Consider the following 21,538-nt stretch of genomic DNA (forward strand, 5'->3'; position numbering starts at 1 on the left):
CCTAATTTATCTTCCCCCCCGCACGAGCCCTGTGCTGGCTAGTGGGACGCCTGCATTGTCCTGTATGGACCTTGCTATCAGTTCTTGAAGATTCCCCACCTTGGCACTGTCACCTGGTCAGCACCACATCTTCTATGGCATGATTCAGATAGTGTCTCCATAATGGTGTTTTCAGCCCTACACCTGAGGCTCCTGCTATCTGTTCTGTACAGATCCTTTGGCACTTAGAGCATACCGTCTGGCCTTGTTATGCAGCTAGGCTGTGAGGCTGCCAGCCACCTGCCTGCACTACCATTGTACACAGGTGGTCTTTGGTAAGGGATGGCTGGCTGTGGATGGTGATGAGGCAGTACAGGAAAGATCCTTGGTGAGTGGAGATGATGATTATTATTATTTTGAGACAGTCTCTGTTGCCCAGGCTGGAGTGCAGTGGCACAATCTCGGCTCACTGCAAGCTCCGCCCCCCGGGTTCACACCATTCTCCTGCCTCAGCCTCCTGAGTAGCTGGGACTACAGGCGCCCACCACCATGCCCGGCTAATTTTTTGTATTTTTTAGTAAGAGACGGGGTTTCACCGTGTTAGCCAGGATGGTCTCGATCTCCTGACCTTGTGATCCGCCCGCCTTGGCCTCCCAAAGTGCTGGGATTACAGACGTGAGCCATCGTGCCTGGCCGAGTGGAGATTATTTTTGCTTACTTTGGCTTTGTGTGCTTTGTTGTGGGGGAGTTAATGGTATTGGTTTCTTTGGAGAAATTCATGACCTAGGAGAGCTATGGAGGAAAGGCCACAGCTCTTTTGTCTCTCCCTGATTTCCAAAATACCACCTCACCATGGTACTGCCTTGCTTTAGAAACTTCAGTGGCTCCCCATTGCCTTCAGAATCACATCTGACTAGTGGAGCAGCCTTTACCCTCTTATACCTTCTACCCTTGTCTCCCAGTGCTTTTTAAGCAGCCACTTTATTGTCCCGTTTCCCACGTATGTGGGAATTTTGTCCTTTGCTCTCCTTCTCCTCCTGTCTGCTCCCTGCTCCATCCTAAGCCCACTCCAATTTCAGGGACCACAGAGAAGCACTTACCAGCAGCATGGAGTTTGAGAAAGGCTTCACCAAAACAAGGCTTGAGAGGCCGGAAGAATTTGCCTGGCAAAGGAAGAAAGAGATTTTCTGTTTGAAAGGCACAGCATATGCAAATATACTGAAGTGAGAGGGCATGGCCCATTTTGGGAATGATACTTCAGCACCTAGTCTAGAGTCTGAACCGGCTGGGACCTTGGTACTCATTGCCTGCAAGCTGTCCCCTCTGTTCCCCCGAAAAGGGACCCCTTTCATAACAACCTGACGGGTGTGTAATTAGCCTGTAACAGCATCAGTGGGTATGCCATGTTATGAGTCTGCTCATTCTGCTGTTCTTTAAACTGAGCTTGGGAATTGGGCCTCGAGCCAACCTGCTTGTGAGCAAGTTCTAGTTCCACCATTCTCAAGCCAGATGACTTTGGTCAACTTACTTGACCAGAGTGTCTCAGTTACCTCACCCATAAAACCAGCTCACCTGCTCAGTGCTCAATAAGTGTTGTAATTGGTAGTGTTACTGTTTTCTATGGTTGTAGTTCAGTTCCAAGATGTTTATTCTAGCCTCTATAATGTCTTTTTTTTTTTTTTTTTTTGAGACGGAGTCTTACTCTGTCGCTCAGGCTGAAGTGCAGTGGCACAATACCGGCTCACTGCAACCTCCGCCTCCCAGTTTCAAGCGATTCTCCTGCCTCAGTCTCCCGATTAGCTGGGATTACAGGCACCTGCCCCCATGTCTGGCTAATTTCTGTATTTTTAGTAGAGACGGGGGTTTCACCATGTTAGCTGAGTGTGGTGACGTGCGCCTGTAGTCCCAGCTACTCGGGAGGCTGAGGCAGGAGAATCGCTTGAACCCGGGAGGCAGAGGTTGCAGTGAGCCGAGATCGCACCACTGCACTCCAGCCTGGCAACAGAGCAAGACACCGTCTCAAAAAAAAAAAAAAAAAAAAAAGAAAAATATCAGAGTACATTGTAACTGATGAGAAAAAGTATTACATTGTTTCTTGGATCTTTGATACCAATTATGTGTATACTAAGTCATGACGCAAAATATATTTTACTGGATCAGCCAATAAAAGTTGAGAAGCACTTGTTCTGAAGTTTATTGACAAACTAGAGGGATCCCAAAGGGGACAATCAGGATGGGAATGAGACTGAGACCATAGCAAATGGAGAGCTGGTGGAAAGAATGGAGAAGGGTTTGGTGGGAACTCTGAGGACCTGATCACTATTATCAGTGATCTGCAGGCTGTCTCTGGGCAGAAGGAGTAGATGTGTTCTGAATGGCCCCAGGGATGGTCACTTTGAGAAGGCAGGTTTCAGTTCACTAGAGGAAGAGAGTTACTGTCAGAACTGTCCAGAGGAGATGAGCTGGAAAGCATCACAGATGTGTGCAACAGAAGGTGGCTGAGCACTCTCAGAGACACTGGAGAATGGATTCAGGCTGTACAGAGGCACCTTTTTTTTTTTTTTTTTTTTTTTTTTTTTTTTTTAAGATGGAGTCTCACTCTGTTGCCCAGGCTGCAGTGCAGTGGTGATTTCAGCTCACTGCAACCTGTGCCTCCCGGGTTCAAGGAATTCTCCTGCCTCAGCCTCCTGAGTAGCTGGGACTACAGGTGCCCCTCACCATGCCAGGCTAATTTTTTTGTTTTTAGTAGAGATGGGGTTTCATCATGTTACCTAGGCTGGTCTTGAGCTCCTGGGCTCAAGTGATCCGCCTGCCTTGAGCTTCCGAAGTGCTGGGATTACAGGCATGAGCCAACGCATCTGGCACAAAGGCACATATTTTAAGAGATTTGTAGGTCCCACACATAAGAGAGCTTATGCAGATCTGGGGTGATCAGTGCCCTCCACCCTCAATAGTCTCCAGTGGCCCCATGGTGCCCTTACTGTAATAGCGGAACTCTTCATCCTGGGTCTGCCAGGTTCTTTTTATTCTGACCTCTAGCCCTCTCTTCCTCACCTGCCCTGTTGCTTTCCAGCCACACCAGGCAGGTCATAGTTCTCACTATCTGCCATACAGTCTTTATGTATGCTGACACTCTGTCCCCTCTACCTGAGATTGCCTCTCCCTCGCCATATACTTTCAAACTCCTAGTTATCCATTAAAGCACAGTTTAAGGGTTGTTTCTTTCTGGGCCATTTCCCCTAACGCCCCTCCCTGTCTTGGACTTCTCATCCCTGGAGTGTCTGTTGGCCCATGGTATAGTGGTTAATAGTGGCATCTGGAGTCAGTCCAGGGTTCAAATTCAAAATCCATCATGTACTAACCATATGCCTTAAAAAAAATACTTAACCTCTCTGTTCGCCACCAGCAAAAACGTAGTACCTACCTTTAGAGTTGTGGAAAATATGAGTTGATCCATGTGAAGGGCTTAGAACTCTGCCTGGTGCTCACTAACACTGGCTGTTGTAAATAGTTTATACTCTTACTTCTCGCATTGTAATTGTCTAGCCTGGGTGGTAGATAAAGACCCTGTCTCAAAAAGGAAAAAAAAAATAGCAAAAATGTCACTATTTTTATAGCCTTGGTTATATAGAATTTTTGTTAGCAATACACAGCAGGAGTTGTGTGGGAAGTTGGAGGTGCAGGGAGTGCTTGATTTGTGGAAGTTTTGGTGGAAGTGGGACTTGAGTGCTACCTTGAGATTTAGAGGGAGTGAGTCTCACTTCTAGAGTTGATAGGCGTTCACCTGGACAAAAGGTGCTGAAAGCAACTTTTATAGATGGAGGAAAGTAATGGAGCAAAGAGGTTTTAAGCATTTGGTCTCCAGATGGTAAGGAACTCCAGGGGTTATCTGGTCAAAGGAAGGGGAAGGGAGTTGTGGTGAAGAACATGAACCCTGAAGCCTTAGATGCAAACACTAGCTGTGTGACCTCAGGCAAGGTACCTGACCTCTCTGTACAACTATAAGATGGGGAGGTTAATACTACTGTTACTGTTATGAGGAATAAATGCCATTATAGCATATAAAATGCTCTGCTCAGTGCCTGGCATTTAACAAGTGCCCAAATATTGATTCAGACTTTCCAGGTCTGTGTGTCATTCCCAACCGAATGAATGATAGCTGTGCTAATCTCCTCAGACCTTGAGTCTTACAAATATCATTATTTTCTCAGTATGCTATAATGTGAACAAGTTGGGAAGTAGCTATTATCTGGTAGTGTAGTGTTCCCACCGCGGGGCCTCAGAGAAGATGAAGCTATGCTCTGTGCCACCTCCTTCTTCCCCCACCTGCTGCACTTTCTTTTTGAGATGGAGTCTCTCTCTGTCGCCCAGTTTGGAGTGCAGTGGTGCGATCTCAGCTAACTGCAAGCTCCGCCTCCTGGGTTCATTCCATTCTTCTGCCTCAGCTTCCCAAGTAGCTGGGACTACAGGCGCCCGCCACCACACCTGGCTAATTTTTTGTATTTGTAGTAGAGACGGGGTTTCACCGTGTTAGCCAGGATGGTCTCGATCTCTTGACTTCATGATCCACCCGCCTTGGCCTCCCAAAGTGCTGGGATTACAGGCGCCCACCACCACGCCCGGCTAATTTTTTGTAGTTTTAGTAGAGACCGGGTTTCACCATGTTAGCCAGGATGGTCTCGATGCCCTGACCTCGTGAACTGCCCGCCTTGGCCTCCCAAAGTGCTGGGATTACAGGCCGAGGCAGGTGGATCACTTGAGGCCAGGAGTTCGAGACCAGCCTGGCCAACATGGCAAAACCCCAGCTCTAGGAAAAATACAAAAATTAGCCACGTATGGTGGCGCATGCCTTTAATCCCAGCTACTTGGGAGGCTGAGGCATGGGAATCGCTTAAACTCTGGAGGCAGAGGTTGAAGTGAGCCATGATCGCACCACTGCACTCCAGCCTGGTGTCTAAAAAAAAAAAAAAAAGAAAAGAAAAAAAAGAAAATTTAGACTTTTATTTTTATCAGTTGGACATGCACACGGTATATAGCTGACAAGACTTGAACAAGAAACAATGGTTTCCTGCTGTCCTGTCCCAATGTCTCGTTCCCCAAGAACAATTACTTTTCAACTCTAGCTGGTTCTTGAGTGTTTAACTCTGTATTACCAAGTAATATGTTTATGTTCTTTGTGATTGTTTTCAGTTTTAGGCTTTATCTATTTTATTTCCACCATCAGTGATGAGACTTAAGTTGTCTTTCACCTTCCTATCCTTGCCCATGCATGCACGTCCCCTGTCCTCCTTCTACAATTCTGTCCATTTTGTTTAGATCACGCTTTGACCTTTACCTTATTATGATTACATAAGTTCTTTACATTGCTGTGCCATGTAGTACCATGTGTTTTTTTGGGTTTTTTTTTTTTTTTTTTTTTGAGACAGGGTCTTGCTCTGTCACCCAGGCTGGAGTACAGTGGTGCAACCTTGGCTCACTGCAGCCTCGACCCCCTAGGCTCAAGTGATCCTCCCACCTCAGCCTCTCGACTAGCTGGGATTACAGGTGTGTGCCACCATGCCTGGCTAGTTTTTGTATATTTTTGTAGAGTGGAGGTTTTGACACATTGCCCGCACTGGTCTTGAACTCCTGGACTCAAGAAATCCACCTACCTTAGCCTCCCAAAGTGCTGGGATTACAGGCATGAGCCACTGCATCTGGCCTTTTTTTTTTCCTATACATCTTTTTATTTTCTTTGGAGTTAACAATTGAATAGGTACTTTTATTTTCCTAATTTCGGTCTTTTATAATTAGTTTAGTCCCAGATTCTCTGCCAGTTGTCTAAATCTCCTCTAACAGAGACGTTCAATATGTTTAAACACATGAGCATTCTATCAACTTCATCTTCTCAAGGAAGTATTTCCTGAATCCTTCTGATCTGCTTTAATCTAGATTTGTTATTCTCTAGGTCGGCTGTGCGGATGTCATCTGAGAAGCTCCATCATCCTGGGGATTCATTTTCTCTTGTTTGGATCCCATTCTTCTCCTGTCTTGGCATATTTCTTCATTCCGGTGGCTGTGTCCTCTAGTAGCTTTCTGAAAAAGGGAGGATTGAGTAGTTCATCTTTTGAGAACCTTGCATGTGTAGGAATGATTTTCTTCTGCTCTCTCACAGTTGATGGGATTTGGGCTGAGTATTGACTTCCGGGTTAGAAAGGGCACGCCCCAGAATGTGGCAGTCACGGCTTTCATTGCCTTCTGGGCTTCCGTGTGACTGCTGATTGAGTCCCATTCGGAATCTTGACCTTTGACATAGAAACTGTTTCTTCTCCCTGGAAGTAGGACTTCCCTTTTTCCTCAGTCTTAAAAAATTTCACTGTGATGCACTTTCATCCCGTGTGTAGGGTAATCAGCCCCTGCAGTCACCGAACTCATGTCCTTCAGTTTGGGGAAATGATCTTGAAGCATAATGATAGTGGTTTCCTCCCCTACGTTTTCTGCATTCCATCTTTCTTAAACTCTTGTTTGGATGTGGGACGTCTTGAACTGGTCCCCTGATTTCCTCCGCTTTCCTCTCCCGGTTTCCATAGCTTTGTCTGTTGGCTCTACTTTGTGGGCACTTTGGTCACTTCACTTCCAACCTTTCCTTGGAGATTTTTGTTTTGTTGTGATATTTTCATTTTCAAGAGCTTTTTATTTTTATTTATTTAGTTTTGCTTTTGAGATGGAGTCTCGCTCTGTCGCCCAGGCTGGAGTGCAAGGGCGAGATCTCGGCTCACTGCAAGCTCCACCTCCCGAGTTCAAGCGATTCTCCTGCCTCAGCCTCCCTAGTAGCTGGGATTACAGGTGCCCACCACCACGCCCGGCTAATTTTTGTATTTTTGTAGAGATGGGGTTTCGCCATGTTGGCCAGGCTAGTTTCAAACTCCTGACCTCAGGTTGATCTGCCCGCCTCAGCCTCCCAAAGTGCTGGGATTACAGGCATGAGCCACTGTGCCCGACCTCGTATTTTTATTTTTTAACTTTTTAGGTTCGGGGGTACACGTGCAGTTTTGTTATAGCGGTAAACTCATGTCATGGGGGTTGGTTGTACACGTTACAACTAAGCCAGTACCCAATAGTTATTTTTTCTGCTCCTCCCTCCTCTCACCCTCCCTCCTTAGGTAGGCCGCAGGGTCCATTGTTCCTTCTTTGTGTTCATGAGTGCTCATCATTTAGCTCCCACTTGTAAGTGAGAACATGCAGTATTTGGTTTCCTGTTCCTGCCTTAGTTTGCTAAGGATAGTGGCCTCCAGCTCCACCCATGTTCCCACAAAAGACATGATCTTGTTCTTTTTATGGCTGCATAGTATTCCATGGTGTATATGTACCATATTTTCTTTTTTATTCTTTTCTTTTTCTCCGCCTTCTGGGTTCAAGTGATTCTCCTGCCTCAGCCTCCCGAGTAGCTGGGACTATAGGTGCCCACCACCACACCTGGCTAATTTTTGTATTTTTAGTAGAGATGGGGTTTCACCATATTGGACAGGCTGGTCTGGAACTCCTGACCTTGTGATCCATCCACCTCGGCCTCCCAAAGTGCTGGGATTACAGGTGTGAGCCACCACGCCCGGCCCTCTTTTTTTTCTTTTTACCTTATTTATGTTGAAGGACTACACATTTTCTTCATCCAGTCTGTCATTGTTGGGCATTTAGGTTGATTGCATGTCTTTGCTACTGTGAATAGTGCTGCAGTGAACATTAGTGTATATGTGTCTTTATGGTGGAATGATATCTCTTCCTCTGGGTATATACCCAGTAATGGGATTGCTGGGTCAAATGGTAGTTCTGTTTTTAGCTCTTTGAAGAATCACCGCATTGCTTTCCACAGTGATCGAACTAATTTATACTCCCTTCAAGAGCTTTTAAACATTTTCTCAGTATCCTGTTTTTAGTAATAGTATCCTGTTCTTTCATGATTGCAATATCTATTATGAGAGTAGTGGTTGCACAACTCTGAGTATACTAAGACCTACTGAATTATACACTTTAAAAGGATGAACTTTATAGTGTGTGAATTACATACCTTAGTAAAGTTGGTATTAAAAATGTTTTTTGGGCCGGGTGCAGTGACTCACAGCTGTAATCTCAGCACTTTGGGAGGCCGAGGTGGGCGGATCACGAGGTCAAGAGATCAAGACCATCCTGGCCAACATGGTGAAACCCCATCTCTACTAAAAACACAAAAATTAGTTGGGCATGGTGGTGCATGCCTGTAGTCCCAGCTACTCGGGAGGCTGAGGAAGAATCGCTTGAAGTCGGGAGGTGGAGGTTGCAGTGAGCCGAGGTCGCACCACTGCACTCCAGTCTGGGCGACAGAGCAAGACTCCGTCTCAAAAAAAAAAAAAAAAGAAAAAAGAAAAAAAATGTTTTTGGCCAGGTGTAGTAGCTCACGCCTGTAATCCCAGCACTTGGGAGGCCGAGGCAGGCAGATCACTTGAGGCCAGGAATTCAGGACCAGCCTGGCCAACATGGTGAAATTCCATCTCAACCAAAAAATACAAAAAATTAGCCAGCGTGATGATGCATGCCTGTAGTCCCAGCTACTTGGGAGGCTGAGACAGGATAATCACTTGAACCTGGGAGGCAGAGGTTGCAGTGAGCCGAGATCATGCCACTGCACTCCAGCTGGGGTGACAGAACTAAACTCTGTCTCAAATTAAAAAAAAAAAAACAAAAAAAAACTTTAGAAAAATATTTCTCTGAAGATATTAATCATCTTTTTGAAGTTTAATTTTCCCTGCATAGTCTGTCTTTTCTCCTAGTTGTCTTTTTTTTTTTTAAGACAGAATCTGGCTCTGTCACCCAGGCTGGAGTGCAGTGGCGCCATCTCAGCTCACTGCAACCTCCGCCTCCTGGCTTCAAGCGATTCTTGTGCCGCAGCCTCCTGAGTAGCTGGAATTACAGGCATGCGCCACCATGCCCAGCTAATTTTTTTGTATTTTTAGTAGAGACGGGGTTTCATCATGTTGGCCAGGCTGGTCTCAAATTCCTGGCCTCAAGTGATCCGCTGGCCTCAGCCTCCCAAAGTGCTGGGATTACAGACTTGAGCCACCACACCTGGCCTCTCCTAGTTGTTTTTTCTAAGTTTTATATTAAGGCTTTACTCAAATGTCCAGGTGACCTGGGCTGTCCACTCATTAAAGAATGGGGGACTAAAAAGCTGGACGCTCTTTGTGTCTGGCTTGTCAACTGGTGGACTCACAGCGAGATGAACTGGCTGGCCGTTTCGTTGGGAGATCCCCAGTGTTGGCGGCTATAGGTGTGTTCCCTGAGCTTACCAGGTTACCCAGAGACTACTTTTCCATTCATCTGCCTGAAGGATATGAGGCTATGGGGCTAGCTGCCAGCTTTCTGAGAAACCTGGGGGAAGATTGAGTCTTACACATTGAGCAAGTAAACATCGGTGTCCCTATTCTCAGTGTGGTATTCTCACTTTCAGTTGTGCCTGGTATTTTCTAGTCCACATGCCATACTGCTCTCGAGAGAATACACCCCCAGATTTCTGCCAGGATTGGGGGTATCTGGCTTTTTTTTTTTAGTAGGAAAGTTTTAAACATAGGAAAGTAGAAATAAGAGTAAAATTAGCTAGTTTCAACAATTACCAGCTTAAGGCCAATTTAATTTGTTCTAACCTGCCCCCTGCTTTTTCCCTCCCCTATCCATATTATTTTTAAGTGAATCTTGACATCATATCATTTCATCCATAAATATTTCATTATGTATCTCTACAAAATAACACTTTAAAAAACACATGCAACACTGCTGTCGCCCTTTTCTCCTCAAAGCAAAACAAAAAGTCCAGTTTCTCCTTAAGATCATTTAGAGCCGGGTGTGGTAACTCGCCTATAATCTCAACTCTTTGGGAGGCCGAGGTGGGAAAATCTCTTGAAGGCAGAAGTTTGAGACCAGCCTAGGCAGTAAAGTGTGAGACCCCTTCTCTACAGGAAAATTAAAGGATCAGCCAGGTGTGACACAGGCCTGTAGTCCCGGCTACTTGGGAGGCTGAGGCAGGAGCATCTCTTGAGCCCAGGAGTTTGAGGTTACAGTGAGCTGATCGTGCTACAGCACTCCAACCTTGGTGACAGAGCAAGATTGTTTCTCAAAAAAAAAGCATTTATCCAGTCAGTTATGCTTTTTGTTTTGTTTTGTGTTTGTTGTTGAGACAGGGTCTCGCTCTAGCACCCAGGCTGAAGTGCAGTGTTGCAATTTTGGCTCACTGCAACCTCCACCTCCTAGGTTCAAGTGATTCTCATGCCTCAGCCTCTGGAGTAGCTGGAATTACAGGTGTGTGCCATGATGCCCAGCTAATATTTTGTAATTTTAGTAGATACGGAGTTTTGCTGGCTTGGCCAGGCTGGTCTTGAACTCCTGGCCTCAAGTGACCCACCCTTTTGGGAGGCACTTTGGCCTCCCAAGGTGCTAGAATTATAGGCATGAGCCAGCACACCTGGCCCAGTTCTGCTTTTTAAAATAGGCTTTTTACCACTTACATCCACTTTCCACAGCATCTGTTACTACCAGCCCCTAAGTCTTTTTGGGCCTGCAGCATGGGGCAGCTTCCTTCTCAGCCTTGCCTACCCAGATTAGAATTCCACCTTCTTGGATCAACCAACCAGGTACTACTTAGCCATCTGTTTCCAAGCTTCCAAAATTTTGTAGCTGTTGCATCTTGTATTCTTTGTGTGCTTAAAACACAACACACCCCAGGATCTCTTGATAATATTGTCTTAGTGGGTTTAGGGAGGGAACAGAGGTAAATGCATTTGTTTAGTATGACTTCTTTTGAACTATGAACACTCCTGATGGCTGGTTGTCCAGACACTGCTCTGAAGCCTTGAGGGATAGGGTAGGCATTTTTTCCCAGAGCCTCCTAACTCATCTTTTTTTTTTTTTTTTTTTTTGAGACAGTCTCGCTCTGTCACCCAGGCTGCAGCGCAGTGTGTGATCTTCGCGCACTGCAGCCTCTGCCTCCCGGGTTCAAGCAATTCTCTGCCTCAGCCTCCCAAGTAGCTGGGATTACAGGTGCCTGCCACCATGCCGGGCTAATTTTTTGTATTTTTTGTAGAGACGGAGTTTCACTATCTTGGCCAGGCTGGTCTTGAACTCCTGACCTCGTGATTCACCCACCTCCGCCTCCTAAAGTGCTGGGATTACGGGTGTGAACCACCGTGCCCGGCCTCCTAACCCATCTTTATACCCCATGACAACAGACAGGTCCACCTTTATCATGAGCATTTCCCTCTGTCTTCTATCCAATGACATGAATTTTAACTGCAGCTTCCCTCGTTCCCATTACAGCCCATCAGGACTGTGTGACTCCCAGGCCTCTTTTCTCTACACTTAAGATTCCCCCAACAGGGCACAGTTTCTAGTCTTCTCTCTATCATGGTTTCTGTCCTCTAATCTCTTCCATTCATTTCTTTTTGGTGTGTAGCTTCAAAACCAAACTCACCTTTCTTGATTGGGTCTAGTCAGAGTAGAAAAAGATAATACCTGCTCTCCTTTTGAATGTTCCACCTTGATTAGTGTAGTCTTTGATCCTATTAACTTTTTGTATAATCTTGCAGGTTGAATAGAGGCAAAAAGAGTGCTGTGATCTTTTCCATGCTGCTTCTAAGATTACTGTCCCCCTTACTGCATTTATGCCTATGTTTTTTGGACTCAAATACAGGAATTTGCATTTGTTCCTCTTAAACGCTGCATTGTTCAGAGGTCTATGATGGAAATGGGATATTTATGTTAGTCATGAATCCTCTGTAGGATGTTTTCCTATTTCATGGAGGAGAGAAATAAGAAAAAGGGGCAGGAGTTTTAAGAAAGAGAGAGGGTTACTTGAAAAGGAGGCTTAAAGACTCCTGAAGTATTGCATGGTGAGGGCGATGTGTGAGTGAGAGTATCAGCAGGAGGACAGAAGGCATTGTTGAGGAAGGTATTGAAATCTGGGGAGAGAGGGCAGTTGCTAAGTGAGGTAAGTCTTGTAGGATGGAAGGGAAGGGGGTCAGGGACACCAGAGGGTGAGGTTAGAAAGGTGAAGGGGAACACTGCAGGACCGATGTGCTTTCACTGTACTGGGTTCTGTTCAAATGTTGCTTAATCCAGGCAGCAGCCTGTGAGTTTGACGATATTTGCTCCATCTTTCAGATCAAGAAGCTGTGGCTTATGGAGGTAAAGAAACTTAGGTAAGGTCACATAGCAGAGTAGTGATAGAGCAGATTTAAACCAAACTCTACTGTACCAGGTTCCCCAGATGGCCCAACATGGGCAAGAGGCAAGTTAGATTACAATTAAAGGTTGGTGAAAACAGGGCTGTGAAACAGATAAACCAAATTAGCTCTTGTGTCCAAAGAGTGTTTAAAAGAAAAAGCCCAGGCAGACATGGTGGCTCACGCCTGTAATCCCAGCACTTTGGGAAGCTGAGGTGGGTGGATCACCTGAGGTGGGTGGATCACCTGAGGTCAGGAGTTCGAGACCAGCCTGGCCAACATGGTGAAACCCCATCTCTACTGAAAATACAAAAAAAAAAAAAAATTAGGTGAGCATTGTGGCAGGCGCCTATAATCCCAGCTACTCAGGAGGCTGAGGCAGGAGAATCGCTTGAACCTGGGAGGCGGAGGTTGCAGTGAGCTGAGGTCGCACCACTGCACTCTGGCCTGGGCGACAAGAGCGAAACCGTGTCTCAAAAAGGGAAAAGAAAAAGCCCGGCTAAAGTCGAGGTGCTATTCTACGCCAATTCTTTATATTCTGGCACTTCGCAACCAGTTGAAAAACTTTATAGTGGCTGCTTCCTTCTGAAATTATTTAGTGGGGAGGAGACTTACTACATAATTACTCACTTGGGTTACTAAATGGTTACTCTCTTGGAATATAGATTGGAATACAAACAAGATGATAAAATTGCGTGTACATGTGTACTTGCATACATACATCCTACAAAGCACAGTGAGTTCCTGTTCTAAATTTATCTTTGGTTGATGTATATGGACTTTTCTCCCTGCAACCAAAAATAAATAAATCACTGGTCTTGAGAATTTTAAATAAAAGAAACAGTTACTTGAAACAGCCCTGATTTTCTTGCATCTCTTATCTTGTAGGCCTTTGCCCAGTTTGATGCCGAGGGTGATGGGACAGTTGATGCCGAGAACATGTTGGAGGCCCTCAAGAATTCCAGTGGAGCTAATCTTCAGGGGGAGCTGAGCCACATCATCAGACAACTGCAGGCCTGCTCTCTGGTTCCAGGTGAGGCTTCCATCTAGGTGCTGTCTTAGAGCCAAAGTGAACTTTGCTATACTACTGATTGAAATTAGGCAAAATTGTGGCCACATGCAGTAAACTCCCCTAACAGTGTTCATTAGGCACGTGATCTGAATTAGCATTTCGTTTAGTCATCTCCTTCATCCCCCAGTGCGGTGGTGGCTAAGCAGTTCTACCATTTTATAACATGAACCCTTGTCATGTGGCCGCTTTCCTTGTTGGATCTCTTTATTTCACTACAGAAGCCCTCCTTGGCCTTCACTGTTCATTCTCTTAGCATCTTGCATTCTTTTTTGCTAACATACTACCATTGTAATTGATCAATTCATTATTCAATTATTAGTAAAGTGTTTGTCTTCACTCCTGTACTATAGTTCCATGAGGGCAGGGACCTTCTGTCTTATTTCTGCTCTGTGCTCACATTTGGGGGCATTTTTCTTGGCATGTGGTAAGCACTTAGTGGTTTTTAGAAAGCTATTACAGTAGTCCCTCCTTACCCATGCAGGAGATGTTCCAGCACCCCAGTGGGTGCCTGAAACATCTGGGGTACTATATAGGATAGTACCCAACCCTATATATACTATATATTTTTCTGATATATATATACACACACTTATGGTAAATTCTAATGTATAAATTAGTCAGAATAAGAAGAGGTCAGGCTGGGCGTGGTGGCTCACGCCTGTAATCCCAGCACTTTGGGAGGCCGAGGTGGTTGGAGTTCCCGACCTGAGGTCGGGAGTTCAAAACCAGACTGACCAACATGGAGAAACTCCGGCTCTACTAAAAATACAAAAATTAGCTGGGCGTGTTGGCGCAAGCCTGTAATCCCAGCTATTCGGGAGGCTGAGGCAGGAGAATCACTTGAACCCCAGGAGGTGGTGGTTGCAGTGAGCTGAGATCACACCATTGCACTCCAGCCTGGGCAACAAGACCGAAACTCTGTCTGGAAAAAAAAAAAAAAAGAAAAGACATGACCTGTGTTTTTGTGTTTTTTTTTTGGGAGCTCAGACTTACACATAAAGACAGAATCATAATAAAATTAACATTTGTTTTTTCCAGTGAGAAGACAATTGTGTTTGAAAGAGAAAGAAACTTTGTACACTTTCCTTTTAATCTTGGTTTACTTTACCTCAGCACTTTTCCTGCTCTGTGCACTTGGTGTCATAATACTTAGGGTCACTAGGGCAGCAATGGAGGTAAAATAGATTTGATAGACACATAAATGTAAATCTGATTGCTCTTGGCCCCTCTGGATTACTTACTGCTGAGTGATGTATTGAGCTAGGGAAGGATAGTTTCCATATATTAATGAAGAATGTATATTTCCAGCCAGACATGGTGGCTTATGCCTGTAATCTCAGCACTTTGGGAAGCCGAAGTGGAAGGATTGCTTGAGGCCAGGAGTTGAGACCAGCCTGGGCAACATAGTGAGACCCCATCTCTTAAGAAAAAAATTAGCAGGTCATGGTGGTATGCACCATTGCTCCCAGCTACTGGGGATGCTGAGGCAGGAGGATTGCTTGAGACCAGGAGGTTGAGGCTGCAGTGAGCCGTGATCACGCCACTGTACTCCAGCCCTGTGATAGAGCAAGACCCCATCTCAAAAAAAAAAAAAAAAAAGAAAAAAATGTGTATTTCCATTCTCCCTCAGGTTGTCTTTAATTATGTAATTGTATACATGTTAACTTTTTCCCTAGTCTCATGGCAGTTAAAATTATTATTATTATTTTTCTTTTGAGACAGAGTCTTGCTCTGTCACCCAGGCTGGAGTGCAACGAGATCTCCATTCACTGCATCCTCCACCTTCTGGGTTCAAGTGATTCTTGTGCCTCAGCCACCTGAGTAGCTGAGAGCACAGGCACCTGCCACCACATCCAGCTAATCTTTATGTTTTTAGTAGAGATGGGGTTTCACCATATTGGCCAGAGGCTGGTCTTGAACTCCTGACCTCAAGTGATCCACCCATCTTGGCCACCCAAAGTGTTGGGATTACAGGCGTGAGCCACTGCACCCGGCCTGAATTATCTTTAGCTAGCTTTTATGTTAGCGTTTACATATTACTTCACTTTTGCATTACCAGCATGTGGATAGCATCAGGAGCTTTGTTTGGACACCTCAGACAGTTTTGGGGAGGAAAGCAAAGGGATTGAGACCAGGGAATCCACCAACAGATAATTTGTAGTGCACTGTTGTGCTGGATGACTGCTGAAATGGGGGATGAGATTGAGAAAACATCAGGGTCCAAATCTCAAGGCACTTACATAGCAGGCTCATGACTTAGGACTTCCTACTCAAAACTTTTCGTCAGCACCCAATTCATCAGTCTTGGAGTGAACCTTTGTAAGCTGAAGTTGCTTTGGTGGTGGGAATTTTTAGTTTCTAACCTTCGTCTGCACTAAAACTAGTTCCTTTTGTATCTCATGGTGTTGGTGATTAAGCGTTTAAAAAAAGAGAACAGTACCTTTTCCAATTTCATTAGGCTTGGAATTCATTTACTGAAGGCTAAGTTAATTTACCAAATGTTTCAGCATATGAAAACACTTTTTCCATTATATGAACGAGTTTTTGTTTTGTTTTTAACATAGATACAGCGTTTTGCCATGTTGCCCAGTCTGGTCTTGAACTCCTGAGCTCAGGCAATCCACCTACCTTAGCCTCCTGAAATGTGGGGATTACAGGCGTGAGCCACTGCACCAAATCTGTTTTTTCACATAGGTTTTGAGCAAATCAGTGCAGCATCAGCAGTATCCCAAATATGAAGCTCAGGTATTACAGTGGAGTCAGCCAAGAAAAAGACTGAGCCACCCCTGGCTTCCTTCTTCCTCAGCTTTCAGACAGCCTGTCATGGGACTTTACCTTGTGATTGTGTAAGCCAATTCTCCTTAATAAACTCCCTTTTATATGTACATATATCCTATTATTTCTGTCCCTCTGGAGAACACTGACTCATACAGATTTTGAAACCAGAAGGGGTTCTAAAGGAACATTTTTTTTTTTTTTTTTTTTCTGAGACGGAGTCTTGCTCTGTCACCCATGTTGGGGTGCAGTGGTGCAATCTTGGCTCACTGCAACCTCTGTCTCCCGGATTCAAGCAATTCTCCTGCCTCAGCCTCCCGAGTAGCTGGGATTACAGGCACCCGCCACCGCGCCCAGATAATTTTTGTACTTTTAGTGGAAACGGGGTTTCACCATGTTGGCCAGGCTGCTCTTGGAACTCCTGACCTCATGATCTACCCGCCTTGGCCTCCCAAAAGTGCTGGGATTACAGGCATGAGCTACTGCGCCCGGCCTTTGAGGAACAGAATTTTAAGGATGGATTCCTTTAGTTGGTTTTGTAGTTTTGGGAGTTGGCTGTTTAATCTGATTAGACCCAAAAATGCTAAGGAGTCTACCTCTAATAGTATGGAGAATGCTGATAGTCCTTGGCATGAACTGTTAAGAGAGTTGTGCAGAATAAATGCACCTGATATTCCCGATTCACCTCTCTTGAGAATCAAGGAGTTGAGTGACTCCACACATGATACCTTTGGCCGTATATGGAGAACCAAGGACTATAATGAAGTTGGTTGGTGCTCCTAAGTTTGCTGGACAAAGTGATCAAAGAAGAGGATGAGCTCAGAGATTCTGTCTCCAGAAATGCTTACTTAGCCTCACATATTCCAAGATTGCCCTGGGTGAGAGTCTTACCTCTTTAGACAAAGGGCTGAAACTGTAGAAAATCAGATACAAGCTCATATCATGTGAGTGGCTGACCTCCAATGAAAGGTGCATGCTCAGCCTCAGCAGGTGTCTACTGTTAAAATGAGGGCATTGATTGGGAAAGAATGGGACCCAATGCATAATTGGAATAGACATACTTAGCATCTGGCAGAATCCCCAGGTTGGCTCCCTGACCAGTAGGGTGAGAGCTGTTACGGTGGGAAAGGCCAAATGGAAGCCATCAGAGCTGGCTCTACCTAGAAAAATAGTAAATCAGAAACAATATTGCACTCCTGGAGGGAATGCAGAGATTGGTGCCACCATCAAGAACTTGAAAGATGCAGAGGTGTTGATTCCACCATGTTCCCATTCAACTCTATTTGGCCTGTGCAGAAGACGGATGAATATTGGAGGATGTCAGTGGATTATTGTAAGCTTAACCAAGTGGTGACTCCGATTGTAGCTGCTGTACCAGATGCGGTTTCATTGCTTGAGCAAATTAACACATCTCCTGATACTTGGTATGCAGCCATTGATTTGGCAAATGCCCTTTTCTCCATTCCTGTCCATAAGGCCCACCAGAAGCAATATGCCTTCAGCTGGCAAGGCCAGCGATATACCTTCACTGTCTTACCTCAGGTACATCAACTCTTCAGCTTTGTGTCATAATACTGTTTGCAGAGATCTTGATCACTTTCCCTTCCACAAGATATCACACTGGTACATTACATTGATGACATTATGCAGATTGGACTCAGTGAGAAGTAGCAAACACACTGGACTTATTGGTGAGGCATTTGTGTGCTAGGGGGTGGGAAATAAGTCTGAAATAAATTCAGGTACCTTCTACCTCAGCGAAATTTTTAGGGGTCCAGTGGTGTGGGGCTGTCAAGATATTCTTTCTAAGATAAAGGATAAGTTGCTGTATTTGGCCCCTCCTACAACCAAGAAAGAGGTACAACACCTAGCAGACCAACCTGGATTTGGGGGCAATGCATTCCTCATTTGGGTGTGTTACTCTGGCCCATTTATCCAGTGACCCGAAAGGCTGCCAGTTTTGAGAGGGGTCCAGGACAGGAGGTAGCTCTGAAACAGGTCCAGGCTGCTGTGCAAGCTGCCCTGCCGCTTGGGTTATTTGACTCAGCAGATCCAATGGTGATTGAGGTGTCAGTGGCAGACAGGGATGCTGTTCGGAGCCTTTGGCAGACCCTCATAGGTGAATCACAGCAGAGGCCTTTAGGATTTTGGAGTAAGGCCCTACCATCTTTTGCAGATAACTACTCTTCTTTTGAGAGAGAGCTCTGGGCCTTGGTAGAAACTGAACATTTGACTATGGGTCAGCAATTTACCATGTGACCTGAACTGCCTGTCATTAATTGGGTGCTTTCTGACCCATCCAGCCTAAAGTTGGGAGTGCACAGCAGCATTCCATCATCAAATGGAAGTGGTATATGTGTGACTGGGCTTGAGCAGGTCCTGAAGGCACAAGCAAATTACATGAGGAAGTGACTCGAATGCCAATGGTTCCCACTCCTGTCACCCTGCCTTCTCTCTCCCAGCCTGTACCGATGGCCTCATGGGGGGTTCCCTATTATCAGTTGACACCTTGATGTGTCACCTGAGCCTCATTTTCCTCAGTTGTTAAAAAGGGTAGCTGTACCTTCTGTGCCTCCCCCTCACCTTATTGTGAGGATGGAATGATATGATGTATGTGGAAGCACCTTATTGGTTGTAAAATGCCGTTGGAAACTGTGGTAATGGTAGTGGTTGTATTGTCATTATCATTGTCTTAGTATCTTAGTATAAAAGCAGTTATGTTTTTACTCTTTTTTTTTTTTTTTTTTGAGACGGAGTCTTGCTCTATCACCCAGGCTGGAGTGCAGTGGCCCGATCTTGGCTCACTGCAAGCTCCGCCTCCCGGGTTCACGCCATTCTCCTGCCTCAGCCTCTCCGAGTAGCTGGGACTACAGGCGCCCGCCACCACGCCCGGCTAATTTTTTTGTATTTTTAGTAGAGACAGGGTTTCACTGTGGTCTCGATCTCCTGACCTCGTGATCCGCCTGCCTTGGCATCCCAAACTGCTGGGATTACAAGCGTGAGCCACCGCGCCCGGCCATGTTTTTACTCTTAATGCACTGAACTTTATTTCTACCTCGTATTCTATATGTAAGACTTCCTTAAAAACGTCTATTAGTGTTTAAGTGCTTATACATTTTTGAAGTTTGGATTGAAACAAATAATCATTATTCTAAGTCTTCTAAAATTCTTTTTAACTAAAATTAAATTAATTCTTTTTTTTTTTTTTTTTTTTTTTTTTTTTTTTTTTTTTTTTTTTGAGGTGGAGTTTCACTCTTGTGCCCAGGCTGGAGTGCAGTGACGTGATCTGGGCTCACTGCAACCTCCACCTCCTGAGTTCAAGCGATTCTCCTGTCTCAGCCTCCCAAGTAGCTGGGATTACAGGCGCCTGCCACCACGCCCAGCTAACTTTTTTATATTTTTAGTAGAGATGGGGTTTCACCATGTTGGCCAGGCTGGTATCGAACTCTTGACCTCAGGTCATCTGCCTCGGCCTCCCAAAGTGCTGAGATTACAGGCGTGAGCCACTGCACCCAGCTAAATTAATTCTGAAGTTCAGAATGCTACTGGTTCATTTCTTTAAAACTTAGATTTTTAAACAATTAAAACTGAAAATATCAATGAAGATTGTTAATGACTGCTTTTAATTTAGCCAATTCAGATAGGCCACCAGGCAGGGGATGTGGAAACTACTGTGGCTTCCCCAAAACACCAAAAATGGATTTTATCTGTTTAGGTTTCACAGACATATTTTCGGAGTCGAAGGAGGGCCTTGATACTCACTCGTCAATGATACTGCGCTTCCTGCACCGCAATCGGCTCTCCAGCGCGGTGATGCCCTACCCGATGCTGGAGCACTGCAATAACATGTGCACCATGCGGTCTTCCGTGCTGAGGGAGTCTCTGGATCAGCTGGTACAAAAGGAGAAGGGTATGTGTGTGGGGGGGTTCTCCTGAAAATACTCTGATCATTTCTTCTGTTTTGTTGGTAAAATGAGCCAATTCTTTTCCCTGCCTTTATTTCTGAAAATACAGAGTCATGAGTTTGTAATGTAAGAATGTGATCTTTCTCCTCATTCCCTTTCTTCCTAACACAGCTGGTTTCTCATCATTCAATTCTCTGCTCAGATGTGACTTGAGGGATGCCTTTCCGCTTTATCTAATTAATACCTCCCCTTCCCCCCACCTTCTGGTCAGGGTCACCTTTGCAGGTTTAATGGTGGAAATCGTGCTTATTGTTATCTGAAGTTGTAGCATTGTTGATTCACTTGTGTGTTGTCTGTCTTGTCTGCTTCCTCATTCCTGCACCATGCCTGTTGCATGGTAGGTATTCAATGAGTATTTGCTGGATAAATGAAGGAAGCCACCACAGACTCACTTGCAGATGGCAACAGAAGTTCATGATGTGTATAGATAGGTCTGTGGAACATAACAGAGCCCAGGCATAGTACCCGATATACATGTGAGAACATAGTACCAAATAAAGTCAGCGTTATAAATCAAGATGGAAAGGTGAACTGCCAACAGATGGAGTTAGGGCATCTAGTCAGCCATTTGAAGAAAAAATAAAACTGGATACTAGATTTTTTTTTTTTTTTTTTTTTTTTGGAGACTGAGTTTCGTTCTTGTTGCCCAGGCTGAAGTGCAATGGCGTGATCTCTGCAGCCGCCGCCTCCTGGGTTCAAGCGATTCTCCTACCTCAGCCTCCTGAGTAGCTGGGATTACAGGCATGTGCCACCACACCCAGCTAATATCTGTATTTTTAGTAGAGACGGGGTTTCACCCTGTTGGTCAGACTGGTCTCAAACTCCTGACCTCAGATGATCCACCCACCTTGGCTTCCCAAAGTGCTGGGATTACAGGTGTGAGCTACCACCCGGCTGAAACTAGATTCTTAATACATTCCATTCACTAAAATAAATTTCAGATGATCAAAAAGTTCAACTAAAAATAAAATGCTAAAAATATTGGAAGAAAATAGTTCTACCTTGTAAAATATGGAACAGCCTTTCTAAACAAGGCATGAAACTCAGAATCTATGAAAGAAAAGATTAATAAATTAGTCTGTATGAAAATTTAACCTTGCTCACAGCAAAAAAATATATCATAAGCAGAGTCAAAAACAAGTGACATTCTGGGTAAGAAAAATAAATTTTGTAACATATTAAAGACACAATTGACTGAATTTTTTAGTAACTCTACCCTTGGGCAATTATTTAACTCTGTGTTCCTTAGTTTATTTATTTTATTTATTTTTTTGCGACGGAGTCTCACTCTGTCTCCCAGGCTGGTGTGCAGTGGTGTGATCTCAGCTCACCGAAACCTCCGCCTCCCAGGTTTAAGCAATCTCATGCTCTAGCCGCCTGAGTAACTGGGATTATAGACACGTGCCACCATGCCTGGCTAGTTTTTGTATTTTTAGTAGAGATGGGGTTTCACCATGTTGGCCAGGCTGTTCTCGATCTCCTGACCTCAAGTGATCTGCCTACCTTGGCCTCCTAAAGTGCTG

At 44.9% G+C, this 21,538-nt stretch overlaps 1 protein-coding gene across 4 annotated transcripts in view; it reads left to right on the forward strand.

The window, feature by feature from the left end:
• The window catches only part of ZZEF1 (zinc finger ZZ-type and EF-hand domain containing 1), a 136,151-nt gene that overhangs the window by 4,738 nt on the left and 109,875 nt on the right, over positions 1-21,538 (forward strand). For all 4 annotated transcript variants that reach the window (XR_004026947.1, XM_030799531.1, XM_030799532.1 and 1 more), the window contains exons 2-3: positions 13,092-13,236; positions 19,766-19,960. Coding sequence is in view for 3 of the 4 variants with exons in the window: in XM_030799531.1 (XP_030655391.1) it covers positions 13,092-13,236; positions 19,766-19,960 (340 nt within the window). In the remaining variant the exon portion in view is untranslated. The remainder of the gene's footprint in view (positions 1-13,091; positions 13,237-19,765; positions 19,961-21,538) is intronic.

Source organism: Nomascus leucogenys, chromosome 19 (genome assembly GCF_006542625.1).
Source record: "Nomascus leucogenys isolate Asia chromosome 19, Asia_NLE_v1, whole genome shotgun sequence".
NCBI lineage: Eukaryota > Metazoa > Chordata > Mammalia > Primates > Hylobatidae > Nomascus > Nomascus leucogenys.